Source organism: Setaria viridis, chromosome 1 (genome assembly GCF_005286985.2).
Source record: "Setaria viridis chromosome 1, Setaria_viridis_v4.0, whole genome shotgun sequence".
NCBI lineage: Eukaryota > Viridiplantae > Streptophyta > Magnoliopsida > Poales > Poaceae > Setaria > Setaria viridis.
This window is the reverse complement of record NC_048263.2, coordinates 12,278,362-12,299,758: the sequence shown is the minus strand read 5'-3', so window position 1 is coordinate 12,299,758 and position 21,397 is coordinate 12,278,362. Positions and strand designations below refer to the sequence as shown.

At 47.7% G+C, this 21,397-nt stretch overlaps 2 protein-coding genes across 2 annotated transcripts; both read right to left on the bottom strand.

Moving 5' to 3' along the window:
- Window positions 1-435: 435 nt before the first annotated feature.
- On the bottom strand, window positions 436-2,690 carry LOC117865990 (GDSL esterase/lipase At5g55050-like). The gene is made up of 3 exons (XM_072291352.1): window positions 2,591-2,690; window positions 2,209-2,333; window positions 436-966 (listed from the first exon to the last, which is right to left on the bottom strand). Exons 1-3 carry the CDS (start codon window positions 2,688-2,690, stop codon window positions 436-438), a joined length of 756 nt encoding a protein of 251 aa, XP_072147453.1.
- Window positions 2,691-11,359: 8,669 nt separating this feature from the next.
- On the bottom strand, window positions 11,360-11,662 carry LOC140221601 (uncharacterized). Its single transcript, XM_072291351.1, has one exon. The coding sequence runs from the start codon at window positions 11,660-11,662 to the stop codon at window positions 11,360-11,362; it is 303 nt and encodes a 100-aa protein (XP_072147452.1).
- Between the last annotated feature and the right edge of the window lie 9,735 nt (window positions 11,663-21,397).

Here is a 21,397-nt window from a genome sequence, read left to right as displayed (position 1 = left end):
AAGACCCGGTGTTTGCCGAGTGCCTCCCGTTTGGCACTCGGCAAACCCCCCGTTACCCGACGTCGTCAGTCCGCAATTCGCCGAGTACATATTTTCGCCGAGTGTTTTTTGGCCGTCGGCAACATGTTTGCCGAGTGTCCGTGTTTTGACACTCGGCGAACTAGTCTTTGCCGACACAACATTTGCCGTGTGCTCTTTGCCGAGTGTTACACTCGGCAAAGGCTTTGCCGAGTGTTACACTCGGCAAAGGCTTTGCCGAGTGTTTTTAGGCCTTTGCCGAGTGCCCCAGGCACTCGGCAAAGGTTCTGTTTCCCGTAGTGTAGGTGCATAGTTTTTTCTATACACTTAGATATAGTGTATGTCTAGATGCATAATAATAACAATAAATGTAGAAAAGTTAAAACGGCCTGCAATTAGGAACGGGAAGAATATGTTTTACGTACCAGAGGCTTCCGGGTTTGCAAAGGTACCATTTGAGAAGCTGTAGAAGTCACCAATAGAGTAGCGGAGGCCATCTAGCTTGGAGCTGAGGCTGGCGAGGAGGCTCCTTAGCCCAATGTTGAACTCCACAGCAAGCTCGTTCAAGATCTGGTCACACCCTCCGGGGCCATAGTGGTGGTCACGCCGTCCCACTGCCTTTCGTCTCCCCTCCGGCGTGCACCCGATGGGTGGGATGTTGATGACTGCAAACTTCCATGCGCCATCATTGTACAGGGCCTCCATGCATGCTCCAAACGAGGTGACAAGCTTATCGACGTAGGCCTTGGCATTGAATTTCGGATGCTTTGTGAACATCGATAGATGGAATATGTCCTTGGTCCCGATGCTAACCAGGAAGAGGGACTTGAACAGCAGCTTGCGCAGTTGGTGCTCCCTAAGTTGGGGCACCATCTGGGCTCTAGTATCCGCAAAGTAGTCTAGTTGCGTTAGCAAAGGAATCCTCACTTCATCATCGTCCGCAGAAATCTGAAAATTGGAAAATATTGATGTGCCAATTTAGTATGAAAAAGACTATTATCAACATTTAAAGCAAGATCTGGGGATGATTGATTTTTGTTCTAAAACAAATTAACCACTGCCAGAGGGCTGGAGATTCCTGATGGCCGGAAACTGTCTGGGAAGGCCGAATAACAGTCAGGAATGTAATTAAACAATAAGTTTTTAACCATGAACTGTAAGGGGTATTCAGTTATAAGTATCTACAGTTTTTTATTTACTCGGTATGATTTGATTATGCTCCCCATCGATAACCATGGGAAATCGGCTAACAAGAGAAAGAGTGGGCTGAAGCAACCAGAATTAATGGTTGCATAGATTTTTGTGGGTTAATTATTTTGAGGTAAAGACGCTGAAGTCCTTATGTGGCTGAATAGGGCCACATTGCAAATCTGAAGCATCATCTGGAATTAATATATACTCCCTCCGTCCAAAATTATTAGTCATTTTCATTTTTCTAGATTCATTGATTTTGCTATCCACCTAGATATATTACATCTAGATGCATAGCAAGAATTATGAAACTAGAAAAGCCAAAATGACTAATAATTTGGGACGGAGAGAGTAGCAATGAATTTAATCTGATCAATTAGCTCTTTCCTCATTTGAATATGCTAAGAACTAACAACCGTGTGCTACGATCCATGCTTGTAGAGTAACTGATTTATCCTAATTGGTATAAACTAGAATTTAAAGCAAATGGACGGCTCACAACAGTTAGTGGTACTATAAAAAGATGGCCTTCAAATTTCAAGGGATTCAGCTGTGTAATTCAGTCAAGAAGAAAATGAACATCCAAGCTAGTCCCTCAAACATCAATCAGAACAAATTGATTGGAGTATTTAAACTGCAGAAAAGATGTACACTACATACCTTTTTTTCTAATTTATACAAACTTTGATTTAGGGAATCCTTTAACTGTAGAATAGCCTTGGATATGGAAGCCATCAAGTGCAATTCAGGATATGACTTTTTTTAGAGCAATTCAGGATATGACTTAATTTAGTTCACATGCTAGTTTTAAAGATCTGACATTTAATTTAGTTCGATTTTTCTTGAGAAATATATCAAACAGATATTTGCAAATTTTATTAATTGACAGGTTCACATGCTAGTTTTGAAGATCTGACAGGCAGGACCGAAGGACGTACATTTGGAAATTTGCAATCAAGAAAATAAGCGAGTGTAACATATTCCAAATGTGAGATATACACTATGGTTCCAAATCCGGGCACTTTCTGAAGCATAATTGACTCCAGTGAAACCCTTCACACTGATCGGCCTGCTGGTTAACGACAGGTAGGCCAGAGGGCTGATCTCCAGTCCCATAGCCTTTGCTGCATACATAGTCAAACACAATTGACACAGGAAAGATCTCATGTCATAGATGAAAATATGTTAATCCTTTCATTAGTGAACAACTTAATAATGTGATCAACCTCGAGGGACAGATATGACCAATAAGGCAGTAACTATATATATTCTTGTGTATAAGGTCCACAATCGAAACTTACTATTTACAGCTAGGATGCTCTATATTTAGCGACGCGGTATACATATATCATGAATAATAAGCTATGGCAAAGTGAATTACCAATAAAGTCAGCAATGTTGTATCCATTACTGAACCTTCCAGTAGGCTCAGAATTGGGGAAGTCGATGCCGTAGTAAGGGTAGAGGTTCGCCCCAATCATCCGTGTAGTTCAAGTAGTTATTGTTGCTGACATCAAGAGTGCCATCACCAAATATGAAGATAGCTGGCGGCACCTTCTGCTGTGATTTACAGCCTGTTGCAACAGCTGCACCAAACAGTTGGCAGCATATCACAAGGCAAAGAGACATACTAGTTATACTAGCCTTCATGACTGAGTGGCTCATCATCTCAGGATATAAGAGTGTATGTGCATGGGATGGGGTACCAGATACTTATAAGTACGCACGTAGAAGAACACAATTTCAGCTATTCTAGAATAATAGTAAGTCCATGGTCCTATTCTGATCTATAATCAAATTTAAATTTTTTATGCCACCTTGTCACATGGCTCTTCCTTGAATGTTAGTGCTAGGTAATCTCAATGTCAAGTCTTAGAGGCCAAGTTTGTCAACTCAAGATTTCTATAATTCTACGTTTATTAGTTCATGTAAAGCACATCGGGAAAGTAATTACATCAACTAGGAGTTGGTCTTGGAAGACAGAGCCCATAGTTTTGATGCATTTGGTCGTGTGGTCCCCTGCACTGCATGCATGGGATAGATCATAGATCCCCAACGTTGTATTGCTTCGAGCAAATTAGTTTAAAAATTATATTTACATATGTAACCTCTAACTATGCAACTTTTCTTTTCATAGATTCCAAATTATTGAAGTGAGTTTCTTAGATGGTTTCAACATCCTAATTTTCAGTCTGTACTCAACCTTGCATAAAAATAGAAGTGCTTAAACAATCATAGATGTGGCTAAGAAACTTATGTAATTACATGTCAATTTGGAGTGAATTTCCTACCATAATAAAAGTAAATAAACCCAAGATGTTTTGCCCAAGTCTTACTTGTGTTATTTGCCCATAGGAAAAGGAGAGCAGGTGCTCAGCAGTTGAGAGGGAGTACACTCTTCATTGTTGGAACGTTGGACAGTCTCATTTTGAACCAAGCAGAGTGTCTCGTCGTAGTCATGTCCCTTTTCATTTACCCTTGTTTCTCCTGGCTTTTGTTCCCTTGTACAATTTTCTTTACACATCTGAAAGTTTTCTATTTTAAGGGAAGTCTTCTTTGTGTTTCACCATTTGCTATTTGTATGTGGCAAATGTGCAGCAAAGGGACACTAACCTTTTGTTTCTAGTAGCACATCCTTATCAACCAACGCTAGAAATGGGCTTGGTGCACTGGAGCAAAAAACAATAAGTACAAATGCATTTCTAGTGGGGGTTTTCTAAAGGAAGTTCCACTAGAAATGAAGGGTATTTCTACTAGCTGTTCTCTTAAAGAATCACCACTTGGAACGAAGTCATAGTTAAGTATCTCCTCTCTAATTAGATTCAAGGTGATTAATATATAAATTTATTTTTTCCTTGAAAATTAATAGAAACTTGATTATAAGGTTTGTTCATGAAAATAATTTAATTATAATGTTTATGCAATAATCTACCTTTTTAGAATTTAAATGATTTTTCCCTATTTATTGGAATTTGAATACATGTGCTGTAAATGATCTTTAGATTACAAGAAAACACGTATGCAAGTACATTCATAAACTTCAATACAGATGCAAATTTGGAGGAAAAATCAAATGTCTGTATACTTGACACTCTATTTTCCTTAGTCACTTTAGAGTTTCTAAAATTAAATAATACCTGAATTTTCTTATAAAAAATTGAAGTTTAGTTGGGAACCAAAATACGTCCTCATAACATCCATGAAAAAGTTTCTTAGAGAAATTCAAATTGAGTAGCGATTTTCTTCATTAGTGTTCATTTCAAAGTACATGTTTATAGTCAATTCTCTCCTCTCTTGCAAGATTCAAGGTGGTCAATAGCTAACTTTATATTGTTTGCATAAGAATTTAATATAATCTTGATTTAGTATGTTTGTTCATGAAACTAATTTACTTATAATTTTTAAGGAATAATATACTTTTTTAGAATTTAAATGTATATCTCCCTTTTATTGAAACTACTTTGCATTTGAACTTCACGTGTTGTATAAAAATGATCTTTACATTACAAGAAAACATATATGCAAGTATATTCATAAATTTTAATACCACATGCAAATTTAGATGGAAAAATTCAAGTGTTCGCACACGTGAAATTCTAGCTAGTTTCCCTAGTATTTTTCCCCCTCTACCCAAATTCAAGGTGATCAATAGCTAACTTTACCTTTTTTATAAAAAATGAGTATAACCTTGATTGGTATGTTTGTTTATGTCAATAATTTAATTATAATGTTTTATACAATAATATAACATTTTGAGACTTTAATTGTATTTCTACTTAAACGCCACAAGAAATGGCATACGACCCGCCAATACAAATGTTTTATGTACTAGTGCATTGATATTTTTTATGTCTTTGAGTAAAAGCTGGACAGTCAAAGTGCCTCATGACAAACTTTTCCCTTCATAAGCAATGCTGGGAAACATACCTTTACTCCCTTAGATATTTGTGTTGACTTTGCTTTACGACTACTCGTCCCAGACAAGTAGTGCATGTTAAGAAACAAAAGTTGCTTGTCCATGGTCATATACTTAATTCTTTCAACAACTACATGGTGTAAGAACATTTCAATTGAAAGAAGTTCTGTTTGGAGATAAATAAGTTTTGTATCAAAGCCCCATAATGTTAATTTGTATATCCTTTCTTCAGATGTTGATGGTTTTGCTCAAGTAGAGTAGTGACGGGCTGAAGGTGGAACAAATTGTCTGGCAATCAAATGATGAACTGTTGCCATTTAAATGTGGTGTTAATTTTGTTAATTCTAGCCTTTGCTTGAAGTTTTATTGCTAATACTTGTGCTTCGCACAAAAGCCAAGTAACAAAGGGTGTTTACTAAGTGCATTATATAAAAATACAGATACTTAGCAAAAATAAAATACATTGTAATTTAGCGCAATAAATGGAAAATATCATACGCACTTGAGCTATTTGGCTATTACAGATAAACTCCAAATGATTATTTTTTGCTTGGTTTAAAGATGATGTTGCTTCAGCTACCGAGGTACATCTCTCGGTGACGTAGAGTCACCATGCAGCCTTCTTTCTTCTTTGGGGATCCATGTAAATTCTTTCCCTATTTTGTCACACCTTCCTCGTCTAATTTACCATTGTCAGAAAGCAGTCATGCCTTTCTTGGACTTCAAGCATTCACAAGAAATTTCATTAATTATTTCCTTCGCACACTCAACAATGCACGTTGCATGCGCACTCCAAAATAAGAAATCCTTTGTTGCTTGCTCTCCTCTCTTAGCGCTTGAGTGTATCATCCAATGCAAGCACATGAACTGACTTGGTCTTCTTGCTGCTGCAAGCAATCCTTAACAAATTAAGCAATCCTCGGAGCAAGCGCTCAGCAAGTCGCTAGTAGGAGCGACAAGCTCTGTATCCTCTCTAGTCTCTTCTAGCTCCCACGCTAATTCAACGTTGTGGTCACTACACATATTGTTGGGCTTGCTCTTATTCATGTGGATAGGACATACGTGGAGAGATAAAATCACTGTACAGGTTTACTAGCAAGAATTCCATAGGTGTACTAGCCACTACCCAGTTGACCTAAGGATAAAATACAATTTGAGTTGAAATGTTAGTATAGAATAGGCCCAATTAGCAAAAACTTTAGCCCAAGCATGTGCATTGCGAAAATAAGCCCAGCCCAATACAAGGGCTATAAATAAATATTTATGGTGCATTGTTATAGGTTGTTTCTATATAAATCGATCCCCTCTCTCATTCCAAATCGTCCCTAGCTCCTCAATTCCGCGTCCGCCGCCCCGCCAAGCCCCGTGGTAAAACCTTCATATCCTTCTGTTGCCCTATTCCCTGCTTGCGATGGTATCATATTTCGCTGATTTATTGCCTTTCTATTGTCACAGCTGTCGTTGTCCATTGATTAACAAGATTATGCCCAAATCTTTACCTATGCATAATTTTCCTTTTGGCTTGCCAGCATCATCCTTTAGATCTGTGGCTTGGACCCGCATCAAACTCGTGTTTAAGGGCACCACAAGGTAAATCGCGACATCTTAGACCGGCTCGTACAAGGTCGACCATTCGATTTGATGGGAATTCGTATATACTTCTCTGATGAGCAACGATACATCTCATATCCTATTGATTGCTAGGAGCCAATCGAGTGATAGATCTCTATGTCTTACTGCTTGTTCGACACCAATACAGTTATAGATCTGATATCTTATTAGTTGTGCGGAGCCAATAGAGTGATAGATCTCGTATATTATTGCTTGTCAGGGGTCAATAAGTGATAGATCCCGTATTCGATGGTGCCAATAAATTTAGTATTGTCGGATTTAGAAGCCCCGCGGTCCACTAGGGGTTACCCAAGTGGTTGATTTGTAGATAGGGTGGATTGCGAAATCAAGAATTCGAAGGTGATCGTGAGAACACGAGGGTTTAGACAGGTCCGGGCCTTCGGAGAGTAATAGCCTATGTCCTGTATTCTGGTGGTTTGTATTGCTTAAGAATTGAGATCGTTGGGTTGCCCTCGGGAGGCGCCCTTGGCCGCCTTATATAGGCTGACGATCTAGGGTTACAAGTCGGTTTGAATCTAATCTACTTGGTTGTTATATGAAAATCAATTTGAATCGGATTACAATACGTATCCCACAATATCCGGGCTGATTTGAATCATCCGGCCTCCTTAACTTGTGCTCCAAGTATGTTCATGTTCTTAGTCCGCACATTCTAATTGGGTGGGCCCACTCGTTAGGACTGGCCAGTATCCTGGTCGATGTGGATCCATGGGGTATCCATATCCCTCAAACCCCCGAGCGATGTGTAGGCGAACAGGAACCTATGGTCATCGCAACAAAGCTTGAAATGAAGTCGGTTGAAGCTACGATGGCGTCATAGTGACTGAGAGGTTGCAGAGTGCTCAAAAAAAGAAGAAAATCCGAGCAAACACAGAACCATACGCGCAGAGTGAAGTCTAGTGCCGAGTTGATGGATGTTGGGCATCCAGCAGGTCGAAGCGAAGGACATTGCGGCACTCCATAGGAGTAGCCCCCCAAGCATTGAAGCAATTAGTATAATAGGTCCAATGGTCAAAAAAGAAAAAATTGATTGCAAAAGTAGGTCCAAGTGCCTGAACACAAGGATAGGCGAAGCCACAGAGGCCCGCCAACCTGAAGTAGGCGCCCAGCCCCCTGGACGAGGATTGGCAAAGCCACGAAGGCACACTGACCTGAAATAGGCACCCAACCCCTGAGGACGAGGACTGGTGAAGCCGCGGAGGCACGCCGACCTGAAGTAGGTGCCCAGCCTTCGAGGACAAGGACTGGTGGAGCCACGGAGGCACGCCAACCTGAAATAGGTGCCCAGCCCCCGAGCGTGAGCGCAAGGGCTGGCAGAGCCATGGAGGTACATCGTCGAAAACATAACGAAAAACCACGAACTCCATCCGGCGCGTGCGCCACAATAACGGAAAACCCGCAGATTTCGTTGCTAGGGTTACGCCGTCACGTCCTTCAAAAGCCCAAGGGGCACAGATCTATTTTCATTTCCATCTGCCACACTCGCGTCGCTGCCGCAACAATCCATGGAGCACATCACCGCCGCATCCGTGTACCCTAGGCTGCACCGCTGCGCTTTCCAATCTGCTTGAGCGCATTTCGTTGCCACAACCCAAGCCACTGTGCCACCGTATGCGAACCAAAAGCCTCGCGGTTATTAGATCAAAATCTCAGGGAGTAGAAAATCGAGGAAATGGCCCAGGCAAAGATACTAGATCCATCCTCAATCTGGGTAAAGTTGGTGATGACGGAGGAGTGCATCCGGCGCTCATCGACCGGGGCCTCCTTGGGCCCATGGCGCTGCTGGATTCTAAGGCGACCACTAGGCAAGAGTTCCCCATTGAGGAAAAGACGGAGACGGTGGTGTTCGCATCATTTTTTAAGCGCAGATTCGGGATCCCTTGCGGGGACTTTTTCCGTGGATTGCTGCATTACTACAAGATCAAACTGGTACATCTCAATCCCAACTCAATTTTGGATATCGCTATCTTCATCCATCTGTGCGAGGCGTACTTGGGTATTCCCCCGCATTTTGATCTGTGGAAGTACTTATATCAACTGAAAGTTGTGTCGACCAAGGGGAAGCTAAGAGTGATTGGGGGATGTGGGTTTTCACTGTGGTTGAAGAGAGTGCAGGAGTACTTCGACCTCCAGTTGAAGGAATCCAACAAGGGCTAGCACAAGGAATGGTTCATGGTCACCAATCAGCAGCCTAAGCTCCCGCCGCGTACCGGATACGGGCCAGTTACCATGCCCGAGTGGTCGAACCAGCCGACCTCAGAGGAGCAGGTGCAGATGAAGCAGCTGCTGGAGAAGATCGCCGACTTGAAGGCGCATGGACTCATAGCCGGGGCTGTCAGTATCAATTTATATCGGAGATTGACGTAGCCGATCAAGACCAGGGTCTATCCAGCATATGAGTATACAAGGCCACTGGATCCAACCGGGAGGTCCAGCGAAAGGTAACCAAGGGAGAAGTCACCAACCAGGTTTCCGAGTTTTTTGGTGGCATCATCAAGAATAAGAGCTGCCACAAAGCATATTCCCTCAAGAAGTCGGTGCGCACAAAGATACTGAGCACTGCATAGAGACTACAATGCAGTCTTCAGCATGACCAATTGGTGATTGTAGGGCTGGAAGTGGAGCTAGAGGATCTGCGCAAGACAGCCAGCTATGTGATGGACAAGGTCCAACCGGAGACCGACTTGGCCGCACTGATGCCACTGCTCGATCACCTCAAAGTCCCGCCTGGTCGACTAAAGGAGTTGATGAAGGACACCGCGGTGGAGTGTGTCAAGAATGTCTTAGCAGTGTTGAAGACACACTTCCTGCAAATCCCCTTGGAGTGTGCTAGTGCAGGGGTCACGGCCGACTTCAATGCAGAGAATCTTCTAGAACTGGCCAACCAGTTTAATGATGTAGCAGAAAACATTGTTAATGATCTGGACCTATAAAATGAAACTTGTGGTGTATCAAACTGTATGATAAGACATGTGATATAATTAACGTATGCAGGAAGAAAGAGGATACCTCGCTTGGTGTATACGATAGGACAGCGTGTAGCTGAGGCTTGTAGCCGCTAAGTGCCTAGCCTTGCCTGACCAGCGTCCTGCTGAGAGCGGATCTCGAGCTTGTAGGAGGGGTGAACACAAGGTTGTCTAGGTTTCGCGAGCTAGAACTCCGACCACACGAGTTAGTCATATTACCTTGAGAGGGGGAGGAGAAGAATGCGAGACCTAGAGGTCGGTGCCTAGGGGAAGCCCCTAGGCTTGAGAGCAAGTGGTCTGTGAAATAGGTCGGACGGCCCCCGAGCGTCAGGAACAGCTCGAGCAAAGGAACAGTAAGGTAGTAGGTAACAAAGAACCTCAGATGTTTTATTCATTGAGTAAAAAGAGGAAAATAGAATACATACCTTTTAAGCCCTAAGGGTAGAAGTGTTGTAGGTGCTCAATGTTCTACGGATTGGGACACCTGAGCTGTCCGCCCATTGGAGTCGATAGGTGCCTGACTGGATGACTTCTTTGACGATGAAGGGGCCTTCCTAGGGAGCGTCCAGCTTGTGCATGTCCTTGGTGGACTAGATCCGATGAAGCACCAAATTGCCAATGTTGAAGGAGCATTCTCTAACATTCCAATCGAGGTAGCGTTGTATCTGATGCTCATGGCGTGCATGCTGGATGAGGGCCGCCACTTGATGCTCTTCGAGGCTATCAATGTCGACTCATCGACTTGTTTCTGCCTCACCTTCCTCATAGTACTAGATGCGTGGGGCGCCAAAGGCCACGTCGGATGGCAGGATGGACTCCAAGCCGTACACCATGAAGAAAGGAGTGTAGCCGGTAGCCCGACTTTTCTAGGTCCGTAGGCCCTAGATGACATAAGGTAGCTCACGTAGTCACTTGTTGGCATACTTGGACGCATCATCGAAGATGCAAGACTTGAAGGACTGGAGGACCATCCCATTCACATGTTCGACCTGTCCGTTGCAGCGCGGGTGTGTTACTGAGGAGTATTACACATCGATGAGGTTGTTCTAGCAAAAGTCATAGAACTTGGAGCTTGTGAACTGTTTTCCAAGGTCGGTGATGATCCTGTTTGGCACTCTAAAGTGGTGTGTAATTTCTTCCATGAACTGAGCAGCTTTAGCCAACTCGATGCTGGTGACAGCCTTGACCTCAATCCATTTGGTGAATTTGTCAACTGCCATGAAAATATGGGTGTAGCCGCCCGGAGTGGTCTTGAAAGGTTTGACCATATCCAGCCCCCAGCATACGAAGGGCTAGGATGGTGGGATGGTACGCAGGGTTTGGGCTGGCAGGTGTTGTTGCTTGGAGAAGAACTGATACCTTTTGCACCTTTGGACGAGCTCCTTTGTGTTGGTTACCGCTGTTAGCCAATAGAAGCCAGAGTGAAACGCCTTACCGACCAAAGTTCCTGAAGTAGCGTGGTTCTTGCATGTGCTCGAGTGGATCTCGTGAAGGAGGTCAATGCCTTTGCTGTGCAAAATGCGCTTCATCAAGATGCCTGTGGATGCGGCCTTTTTTAGAGTTCCTTTTCGATGACGAAGTAGTTTGCACTGCGTCGAGCCAATTTTTCGTGTTCTATCTTGTCCTCTTGCATCATCTAGTCGGTGATCAAGGCTATGAACAGGACGCGCCAGTCTTCTTCTGCCTCAATCATCATGATGTCAATGGGAGCTGGGTCGGCTGGAGCCTCAACGCTATCGTTGACCTGGTCCGGGTCCAGAATCTTGATGAAAGGTTTCTGAAGATCTTGTACGAAGACGCCGATCGGGACTTGTGCACGCTTGGAGCCGAGCTTGGACAGGACGTCGGCGGCGATGTTGTGTTCCCTAGGGACATGGTGGAACTCAAGACCATCGAAGTGGGCCTCAAGTTTGCAGATTTCCGTGCAGTAAGCATCCATGGTCTCCTTGGTGCAGTCCCAGTTCTTGTTGACTTGCTCGATGATGACCTTGGAGTCGCCGTACGCAAGGATGCGGTTGATCCCGAGGGAAACGGCAATGCGGAGTCCGTGGATGAGAGCCTCGTACTCGACGCCATTGTTGGTGGCCTTCTAGTGAATGTGGAGGACGTACTTGAGTTGCTCGCCTTTGGGGGATATGAAGAGGACCCTTACACCGGCTCCTTCGAGGTTGAGGGCGTCGTCAAAGTACATAGGCCAGTGCTCTGGCCTCTCCAGGGAGGACGGCTTCTGGATATCTGTCCACTCGGCCACGAAGTCAGCCAAGATCTGTGACTTGATCGCATGATATGGGCAGAGATCAAGGTCAAACTCGCCGAGCTCTACGTACCACTTGACAACTCGGCCATTGCATCCCTGTTCTGGAGGATTTCGCCGATTGGGTACGAGGATACTACCCGGATCTTGTGCACCTAGAAGTAATGGTGCAGCTTTCTGGATGATATCAGAACTGCGTGGAGCAATTTCTGAACCTGTGCGTAGTGAATCTTGGATTCGCCGAGGACCTCACTAACATAGTACACCGGTCGTTGCACCATGTGTGCATGGCCCGGCTCTTCGCGTTCCACAACTAGCACGGTGCTGACAATGTGCGTCGTTGCAGAGATGTAGAGTTGTAGCATTTCTTGGTCAGCTGGGGCCGTATGACGGGGGGGGGAGGGTGGGAGGGAGTGGTAAAGAAGGCTTTAAGCTCTTCGAGTGCCTTGCCAGCCTCGTCATCCTACTCGAACTTGTCCGCCTTTTTGAGTAGCTTGAAAAAGGGCAAACCCTTTTCGCCGAGTTTGCTGATGAAGTGGCTAAGGACCACCATCATGCTAGTAAGCTTCATGACATCTTTTTTGTTAGCTAGTTTCACCATGTTTCTAATTGCATCAACCTTGATGGGGTTGGCTTTGATGCCGTGCTGGCGGACCATGAAGGCTAGGAGCTTTCTAGATGGAACACCAAAGACACACTTGCCGGATTAAGTTTCCAGTGGTAGGCCCGAAGGCTGTTGAAGGTTTCTGTGAGGTCGGCAATGAAGCTCTCCTCATCCTTAGTCTTGACGACCACATCATCGATGTAGGCCATGACATTCTTGTGTAGCTATGTTGCGAGGCAACCCTGGATTGCCTTCTGGTAGGTGGCGCCAGTGTTTTTTAACCCAAAGGTCATAGTGCTGTAGCAGTAGATGCCGAAGGGTGTTATGAACGCCATCTTGTCTTGGTCGGCAGGATTGAGGGTGATCTAATGACAGCCCGAGTAGCAGTCGAGGAAGCACAGAAGGGTGCTCCCAGCCGTAGAGTCTATGACCTTGTCGATGAGTGGAAGAGGAAAGGGGTCCTTAGAGGAGTGCTTGTTGAGGTTCGTGTAATTGATACACATTCTCCATTCACCGGTTTTCTTTTCTACAAGGACTGGATTTGCTAACTAGTTGGGGTGCTTACATTCACGGATGAATCCGGCAACTAGGAGCTTATTGAGTTCTACCCTAATGGTCTTCTTGCGATCTTGGGCGAAGCGGCGAATCTTTTGCTTGACCAGTCTTGCTATCTTGCTCAAGTCCAAGGAGTGCTCAGCTAGCTCCCGCGGGACACCGGGCATATTGGATGGCTTCCATGCGAATATGTCCGAGTTGTCCTGGAGGAAACTTGTGAGCGCGAGCTCCTATTTGGCAGAGAGGTCGGACCCTATGAGGGCCATCTTGGTCGAGTCTTCCAGGCCAAGGATGATCTTCTTCACCTTGCGGTCAGGCTGTAGCGCTGTAAGCGTCAGCTCTATCTCTAGGATCGTGAGCCAGTCCTGGTTCACGTTCTAGGCCTCGGCGACCATGGCGGTGGCCTTGGTCGAGTACTCTAGGGCTTCAGCGAGCTGCACCGCCTCCGTGTCATATTTGTACGACGTCTCGACATTGTCGTAGGTGGAGAGGACCCCGTTTGGAGCCGGCATCTTGAGGATGAGGTAAGTGTGATGTGGGATCGCCATAAACCTAGCTAGCATGGGCCTTCCAAAGATGGCATGGTAGGAAGTCTTGAAGTTTGCCACCTCGAAGGTGAGGTGCTCTATACGGTAGTTGTCGGGCGTGCCAAAGGTGATTGGCAGAACAACTCGGCCAATAGGATAGGATCCTATGCTGGGCACGATGTTGTAGAAGGGGTCTTCACAAGGCTGGATCCACTCGAAATTGAAGTCCATGTGCTTCAGGGTTTCGGTGAAGATGATGTTGAGCTCGTTGCCGCTGTCAATCAACACTTTGGGGAGGAGAGCACGGTCTATGGTCAGGCAAACCACCAGTGGGTAGGTCTCAGGATCTGGCATGTGCACCCAATGATCTTCCATGGAGAAGGTTATGGGCATTTTTGACCAGCGCAGATACTGGTCTGGCCGTATGGAGACAAAGTGCACCTCTCGCTGGTGCAGCTTGTGCTTGCAGTTGCTGTAGAAGGCCTTGGGGCCGCCCAAAATTATGGTGACCTCACGGTTCGATTGCTGGAACTCCCCGTTCTAGTCGGTGCCAGGCCGGTGGGTGTCTCGGTTTGGCTGGTAGTGGCTCTCCCCTTTGTGCCGGTCATCGCGGTCATCGCATCGGCGGTTGTCATGGTCATCATGGTCATCGCGGCGGTGGTCGTCGCGATCGTCACGGCGGTGGTCACGGTCGTCATGGTAGCAGTCATCACGGTGACGGTCGCCATGGTGATCATAGTCATCGTGGTGGTGGTAGTCGCGACGGTTGTCGTCCCTGCGATAGTCGTTGCGGCGAGGTCGCTTGTACTCCATTGGGGTGCCAAGCTCTTTCTTGAGGACTGTGCAGTCCCGAAGATTATGATGTGCATCCTTATTGAAGGGGCACGGAGCGTTGAGGGTGTCGTCAAACTCTTCTCGGAGGAGAGTGATTGGCCTGGCGGGGTCGGCTTCCGCAGTGAGGACCTCGGGGGCCCTTTTTCGAAGTCGGGAGGATTCCGATCATGCTTGGTGTTCTTCAGGTCGGCTGGTCATGGCCATTGTTCTGACGATGCTTGCCGCCCTGGAACTTTACTTGCGCCGCCTCCTCTGTGTCGCACTGGGTGTTGACGAGTTGCATCATTTGCCCGACGGTCTTAGGAGCAGCCTCATACAGCTTGCAGAACATATTGCGGTTCATCAGGCCGGAGCAGAAGTACCCAATGTACAAAATAGCGGGCTATGAGATTTAGCGTAGAGCTGTGCTTACCCGCTATAGCTCCGCTATAGCCCGCTAATTAGTACAACACTGTTGTAGCGGCAGTTAGCATCAAATGCTATAGCGCCGCTATAGCCTCGCTATAGCCCGCTATTTCGTACATTGGAAGTACCAGATGATGTCGTGGTCCTAGACGCTGACCAGCCTGTTGCGTTTCTCAAAGAAGTGGTTCATGTACCCTCAGAGAGTTTCGTTCTTCCGCTGGTGGACCTGGCCAAGATTCTCTGTGTTACCAGGTCAGCTGTAGGTAGCCTAGTATTTCTGGGTGAAAGCCCTAGCGAGCTGACCCTAGGAGTTGATGCTACTCGGCGGGAGGTTCTCCAACCACAAGAGAGGGGCGGGACCCATCACCACCGGGAAGTAGGTTGCCATCTGGTCATAGGTGCCATTGGCGGCTTTCACCGTGGTGTTGTATGTTTTGAGCCAAGTGGTGGGGTCGGAGCTGTCATCATACTTTTCGTTGATGGACATCTTGAACGAGGCGGGCCACTCAACGGCCTTGAGGCGGGGAGTGAAGGCAGCGAAACCGTCGATCGCCATGTCATCGTCGTCCTCAAGGTTGTACATGACAGGTGGAGCCCTGGGTGTCCGCCGTTGTTGCACCTAGGCGGGATGTAGGTGCTTTCAGGGGCGCCGTACATGCGGTCGTAGTTGGCCCGGCGACGCATATCATCTTCTTGTCATTGGCGGTCCTCTCATTCCGAGTCACAGTTGTGTCCAAGAGCGCTGTAGTCGCAGTCGTACTCGGTGCGGCGGTGGAGCTCGGCCTCTTCCCTCTCTAGGTGACAGTTGTTGAGGTTTGCGCGTAGGTCACGGCGGTTGCATAGCTCTTCGTGGAGGTCACGTTGTCGACCTGGTCTACCATGGTCCTCGCCATCAGCTCTCCTGCCGCGGCGGTGGTTCTCGTGGTTGTCTCGTTGATGGGCGTCGTTGGCTGGTGGATTGGCAGGTTGCTCCACCTCTTCTTCACAGACAGGCTCTAGCCGACCTCCTGCGCAGTTACCGTGGTCACCTCGGCGGTGGCTGGATCTGCTATGCCCGGATCGGCTTCAAGAGTATCGGGTAGCTGTGGACTGGGAGTATGCTGACTGGCTGTAGGCCCACTCTTTGATCTGGGCGTTGGCACGATGCGGATACATGCCCGGATTCGCCGAAGTGGCTCCCAAGTTTGGAAGGTTTTCCAGGATAGCGAAGGTAGCCCTCAGGCTAGCCTGGGTGTGGTGATGACATTGTGGTCAGCCTCTTCGAGGTTGGCTTGTAGATTGCGGGTGCGCAGAGGGCGCCTGCGTCTACCCTGGGCACCGTCCTGGTCGGCGTTGTTACCATTGTTGGCACATGGATGGTCGGCGTTGGCGACAAGCGGTGGTCGACGCTACCACCTACCGCCTCCATTCGCGCATCAGCAGCAGGTTGTTGGCATTGTTGGGGGTCGGCTTGCTCCCATTGGCACTGTACTGCATGTTCCTGGTTCTTGGCGTTGTAGCCTACTTCCTGAGAAGAGGTTTTGCCATCCCTAGGTGGATCGTCAGCAGAGACCACGAAGGCTTCACGATCTGGCGTGGTGGAGCTGCTCTCATCGTCGCTTCCATAGGGGTTCGGAGTCAAGACGATGCGGGGGATCTGGAACTCGCCACAGTCCGGAAACTGGGTGGGTGCAGGTGGGTCTCCAAATTGGATCTGAAGGGACTACACGTGTTTCGCGGAAAACATGGCAGCTGAGTTCTTTAGACCAAAGGGGGCGAGGGAAGGACCTTGCGCCGACCTTGTTGAGCGTAGCGCCACCTCAGAGAGATTGATGCAATTAGCAATAGTGTTGCTGAAGCGATTTAGCCCTGCGATTAGGTCAGAGGGCGTGGGTGGGTGGGTTACTGCAAGGATGATAGGAATCCTCTCGGAGAGAGAGATCACCAACCTGCTAGACAAACAGCGTGATGATCCTCAGGTGAAGATCCTTGCTCCGTCGGAGTAGATCCGACGGATGCTGAGCTAGCGATGGATGCCGAGTCAACGGAAGACGTGGTGGAGTCAAAGTCCACCAGCATGCTCACGAAGTGGAGTTAGATCAGGTTGGCTTGGAAGTCCTTCATGCTCTCGGGGAAGATGATGTCAAGGCAAGATGCCATCGAGCTCGCTGGGGAAGATCTCACAATCCCCCCTACCTGGCTGTAACGACCGACCCCTAAGCCTTCCAGTTAGTCTTGATCTCCGCCCTTAACCTTAGTCAGCTGTTTTTGCTTGACCACACCTAAGTGCCCAGTTTTCCGCCTGGTCCCGACCCCTGGATCCGACCCCTTCCCACTTCGCTCCTCTCCCGACCCCGGTGAGCTCAGCCCACTGTCGGATTCTGCTGATCTTTCTCACCCGTCCGATCTATCCACCGGTGGACCCGCGAGACCTTTTCCAGATCCCCCGCGACAGCCGCACTCGAGTTGCATGGCCACCTCAGAGTCTTCCTGCCGCGTGGCTCGTCTTCTCCGACGCCTGCCGCTCAGTTTTGTCTCTGGCAAGCAACCGAGTGGGTTCCCGCGCCCCCTTTCCCCAATAGCAGCGGAAGCCCTCTGCACCCCTTTCTGCAAGGCCTCACCTCCCGCGCCCATCATCACGCCACCAGATCCCAGCCCCAGAGCCCGATGTCGCCCGTCCTTTCCGTCCCTTCAGCCACAGTTGCGCCGCCGGTCGCCGCTACACGACGATTCCTCCACCGCCAACCCCGACCGCGGCCGCGACAGTTCCTGTTTCCCCCGCTCTGTCAGAAGCCGCCCGACAATCTGTTGTTCCGCGCTCTCCCCCGCGCCCGCGTCCGCCTGTCTTCTCACCTGTGCGCCCTCGATTCTAGCGCCGTTAAACCGGTCGCTTCTATCACCTCTTCCGCACGACGACGCCCGCTTTCCGCCAAATCTCAACCACCAGTCTACCCGCTCCTACGCCGCCCTGACGGCAGAACGCCATGATTGCTGGCGTCACCCCCGGAGTTCTGCACCACCGCCCTCTTTGCTCAATCGCCGTCCCGGCAGAGCACTCCATTGCCTCTCCCCGGCCTTCGCGCCGCTTCCCTTCTCTCTCTCCGCGCCGTTCCTTTCCTCTGCTCCAGCAGCTATAAAAGGAATGCCCCGTCGCCGGAGTTCCCTCCGCTCTTGTTGCCTTCAGCCTTCTCTAGCTCCCTGCTCAAGCTCCTAGCGCCACCCACCCAACTCTTGAGGAGTTCTTCTCTCAGTTCTCCCTCAGTTTTCTCCAAGTCACCAGCAGCTTGCTCCTCCGTGCTGCGTACGAGCTTTCTTGTGATCCGCAAGAAGCAGCGCCGCCGCCGGAGCATTGCCAATCGTAGCCCTTGCTCGAAGCTTTAGCCCCTCCGCCCAAGTTCGCTTCTTTCCGACCCCAAGTTTTCCTTTCAGGAAGAAGGTGAGTTGCCGACCCCAGTCCGCCTCGCCCGACCCCTCCTATCCGCCTGACCCCAGTTCCGTCTCGTCCGACCCTGTCTGTTCCGCCGACCCTTATCCGCCTCGCCCGAGGGCTTGGCTGTGATCTTTTCTTCAACTCGAGGGTGTATGTGTAAAACTTGGGAACCCTTCAGCGCTTGCGTCTAAGGACCCCCAGTTTATCACATCCTCTAGTTCAGGGATCAGACCACTAGTCCCTTCCTACCCTTACCTTCTGATCATCATCAGCTCTCGAACCACCCTAACCTCCTGCTCTTTGTCGCGAGTTTCTGGGCTCAGGCGAGCCAGTGTTGCTGTTAAAATAACCGTCTAAGCTAACCCTTGCATTGCATTCGTGTAGAGCTGTACCTCGCCGACGGTTTCTACGAGCTTCACCCGACGCCAGAAGAAGAAGCTGTAGCCAAGCTCCTGTCCTCCGAAGCCGAAGTCGCCCCAGAAGTCGAGCAGTTCCCGTCCTCCTTGCTTGAAGGCAAGCCCCGGTTGCATGAAAGTCCTATGTGTTTTACCAGACTTGCGCATGCCTTCTGTAACATGCTTGTGCATTTACGTATAGGAGTTGCGTGAAACCCTAGATGCATGACTTAGTTGTCCTCATGATCTGAGCACTAGCTGTTGGACCGAGTAGCTGCATTGCTTAAATAGGAGACGGTAAAAGTCGAGTGATTTCCTGTCACTCGCGAGTTATAGGAGTTGCATGCTTACTCTCCTGTTATAATTATAAGGACGATGGACGGGGCAGGGTTTTGGTAACTTTTTGGTGGTCGGATGGTTGCCCCGTCTATCTATGAAATCTTGCTAAGGCCCGACAGTGGTGGTGTTCGTGATCAAGTGTTTGAAAGTACTAGCCTCATACTTAGTATGGGATGAGGAAGCCTAGTACCGGATCGAACCTAGACGTGAGCGGTCGCCCCATTGTTCTTGGAACGGAGTTTCCCCTGCTGGTTGTCGCACGTGGTGGCAAGCGTGGTCACAGGACGGCAGAGGCCGGGCTTGTGGAACCTTGCACCAAAGGAAATGGGCCCAACACGGGTTAGGGGATTGATGGGGAAGGCCGACACAGGAAGCGACCTCCGGGTGCGCGGATGTCGTGAGGCTAGGTTCACCATGCATGGTTAAAGAACTCGAATCGATTCGTCTGCCTCTCACAGTTTGAGATTGCTTGATCGCTATGTCACCCTAAGTAAATGAGGAATCTGATGATGGCAATGTTTGTTGTTATATCTTCACATCTTGTTTGGTTCTATGAATGTTTAGAATAGGTTGCACAACCTAGACGGGTAAATGAACCTAGAACCGGAGCTAAAACTTGAAAATAGGGTTACTTAGTGCTTTTGGCACCCAAACCCCTCAGCCAAGAAGCCTTGCATGTCTAGAAGGAGGAGTAGCCCTTACTCCTATCGGTTAAGTCTTGTTGAGCTTAGTAGCTCAGCCTTGTTGTGGCTCCTGTTTTTCAGGTGAAGTTGCTGCGTCCGACCCCTCTCTGGTTGGTGCTTGGCCGCCTCAGCTCCCGCCAGGCTAGACGGTCGAGTGGGACCCCTCCTCGGACGGCGAGGAGAGGACGCAGTGATGTCCTGGCTAGCCTCGTCCGGACATCCGACCCCGACGAAGTCTTCCGCTAGTGTTTTCTCTGTTGTTCTTCGAATCTTGTAAAACTCTGATGTTGGATTTTATGTCCGAACTAAAATGAGTAAAACTTGTTCAACTCAGTGGACTTGTTGTATTCTCTGTAACCGCTCACCTTCGTGTGGGTTTGCTGAACTCGATCCTGTTAAAGTGGTTAAATCGGATGAAATCCGACGGCACTTCGTATTAACTCGGTTTAGGCGGGAGTGTCGCATGTTAGGCGACTTAACCCTGCTTAATCTAGTTAATCCGAGGTGGTTCCGCCACACTGGCGCACTAACTGTCGGATTTAGTAGCCTGGCAATCCATTAGGGGGTTACCCAAGTGGTTGATTTTTAGGCAGTGTGGATTGCGAAACCAAGAACTCGAAGGTGATCGCGATAACACGAGGGTTTAGATAGGTTTGGACCTCCGGAGAGTAATACCCTACGTCCAGTATTCTGGTGGTTTGTATTACTTGAGAATTGAGATCGTTGGGTTGCCCTCGGGAGGTACCCTTGGCCACCTTATATAGGCTGACGACGTTAAAAGTCGGTTTAAATCTAATCTACTTAGTTGTTACATGGAAATCAATCTGAGTCAGATTACAATACGTATCCCATAATATTCGGACTGATTTGAATCGTCCGACCTCCTTGACTTGTACTCTAAGTACGTTCATGTCCTTGGCCCACACATTCTAATCGGTTGGGCCCACTCATCAGGACCGGCCAGTATCCTGATCGGTGTATCCCTTAGGTATCTTATTCATTTGTTTATGTAGATCTCATTTTTGAAAGCCAATAAATAACGTACCGGCTATCTAGCGTAAAAGATCTAGGTTTAATGAATCTACAAGGGTCGCTACCATATAGATTCTAGATCTAGCTAGATGAAGAAGCGGTGGCCTATTTTTCTTTAAAACCTAAGCTAATATTTGACTAGCACAGGTTCTCCAAAATAGAATATTATAATCTTTGCTTGCAGAGTCCAATGTGTATATGTCACATCTAATTTTTAATCGAAGGACACTAACTAACTAAGGGGGTGTTTGGTAGCAGAGGTCCTCCAAAAAAGATATTATAATGTTTGCTTGCAGATTCCAATGTGTATGTGTCACATCTAGTTTTTAATCAAAGGAAACTAATTAACTAAGGGGGTGTTTGGTTCCACAGACTAAAGTTTAGTTCCTGTCACATCAAACGTTTAAATACTAATTAGGAGTATTAAACATAGACTAATTACAAAACCAATTGCACAGATGGAGGCTAATTCACGAGACGAATCTATTAAGCCTAATTAGACCATGATTTAACAATGTGACGCTGCAGTAACTATGTGCTAATCATAAATTAATTAGGCTTAACAGATTCATCTCGCGAATTAGCCTCCATCTGTGCACATAGTTACTGTAGCATCACATTGTTAAATCATGATCTA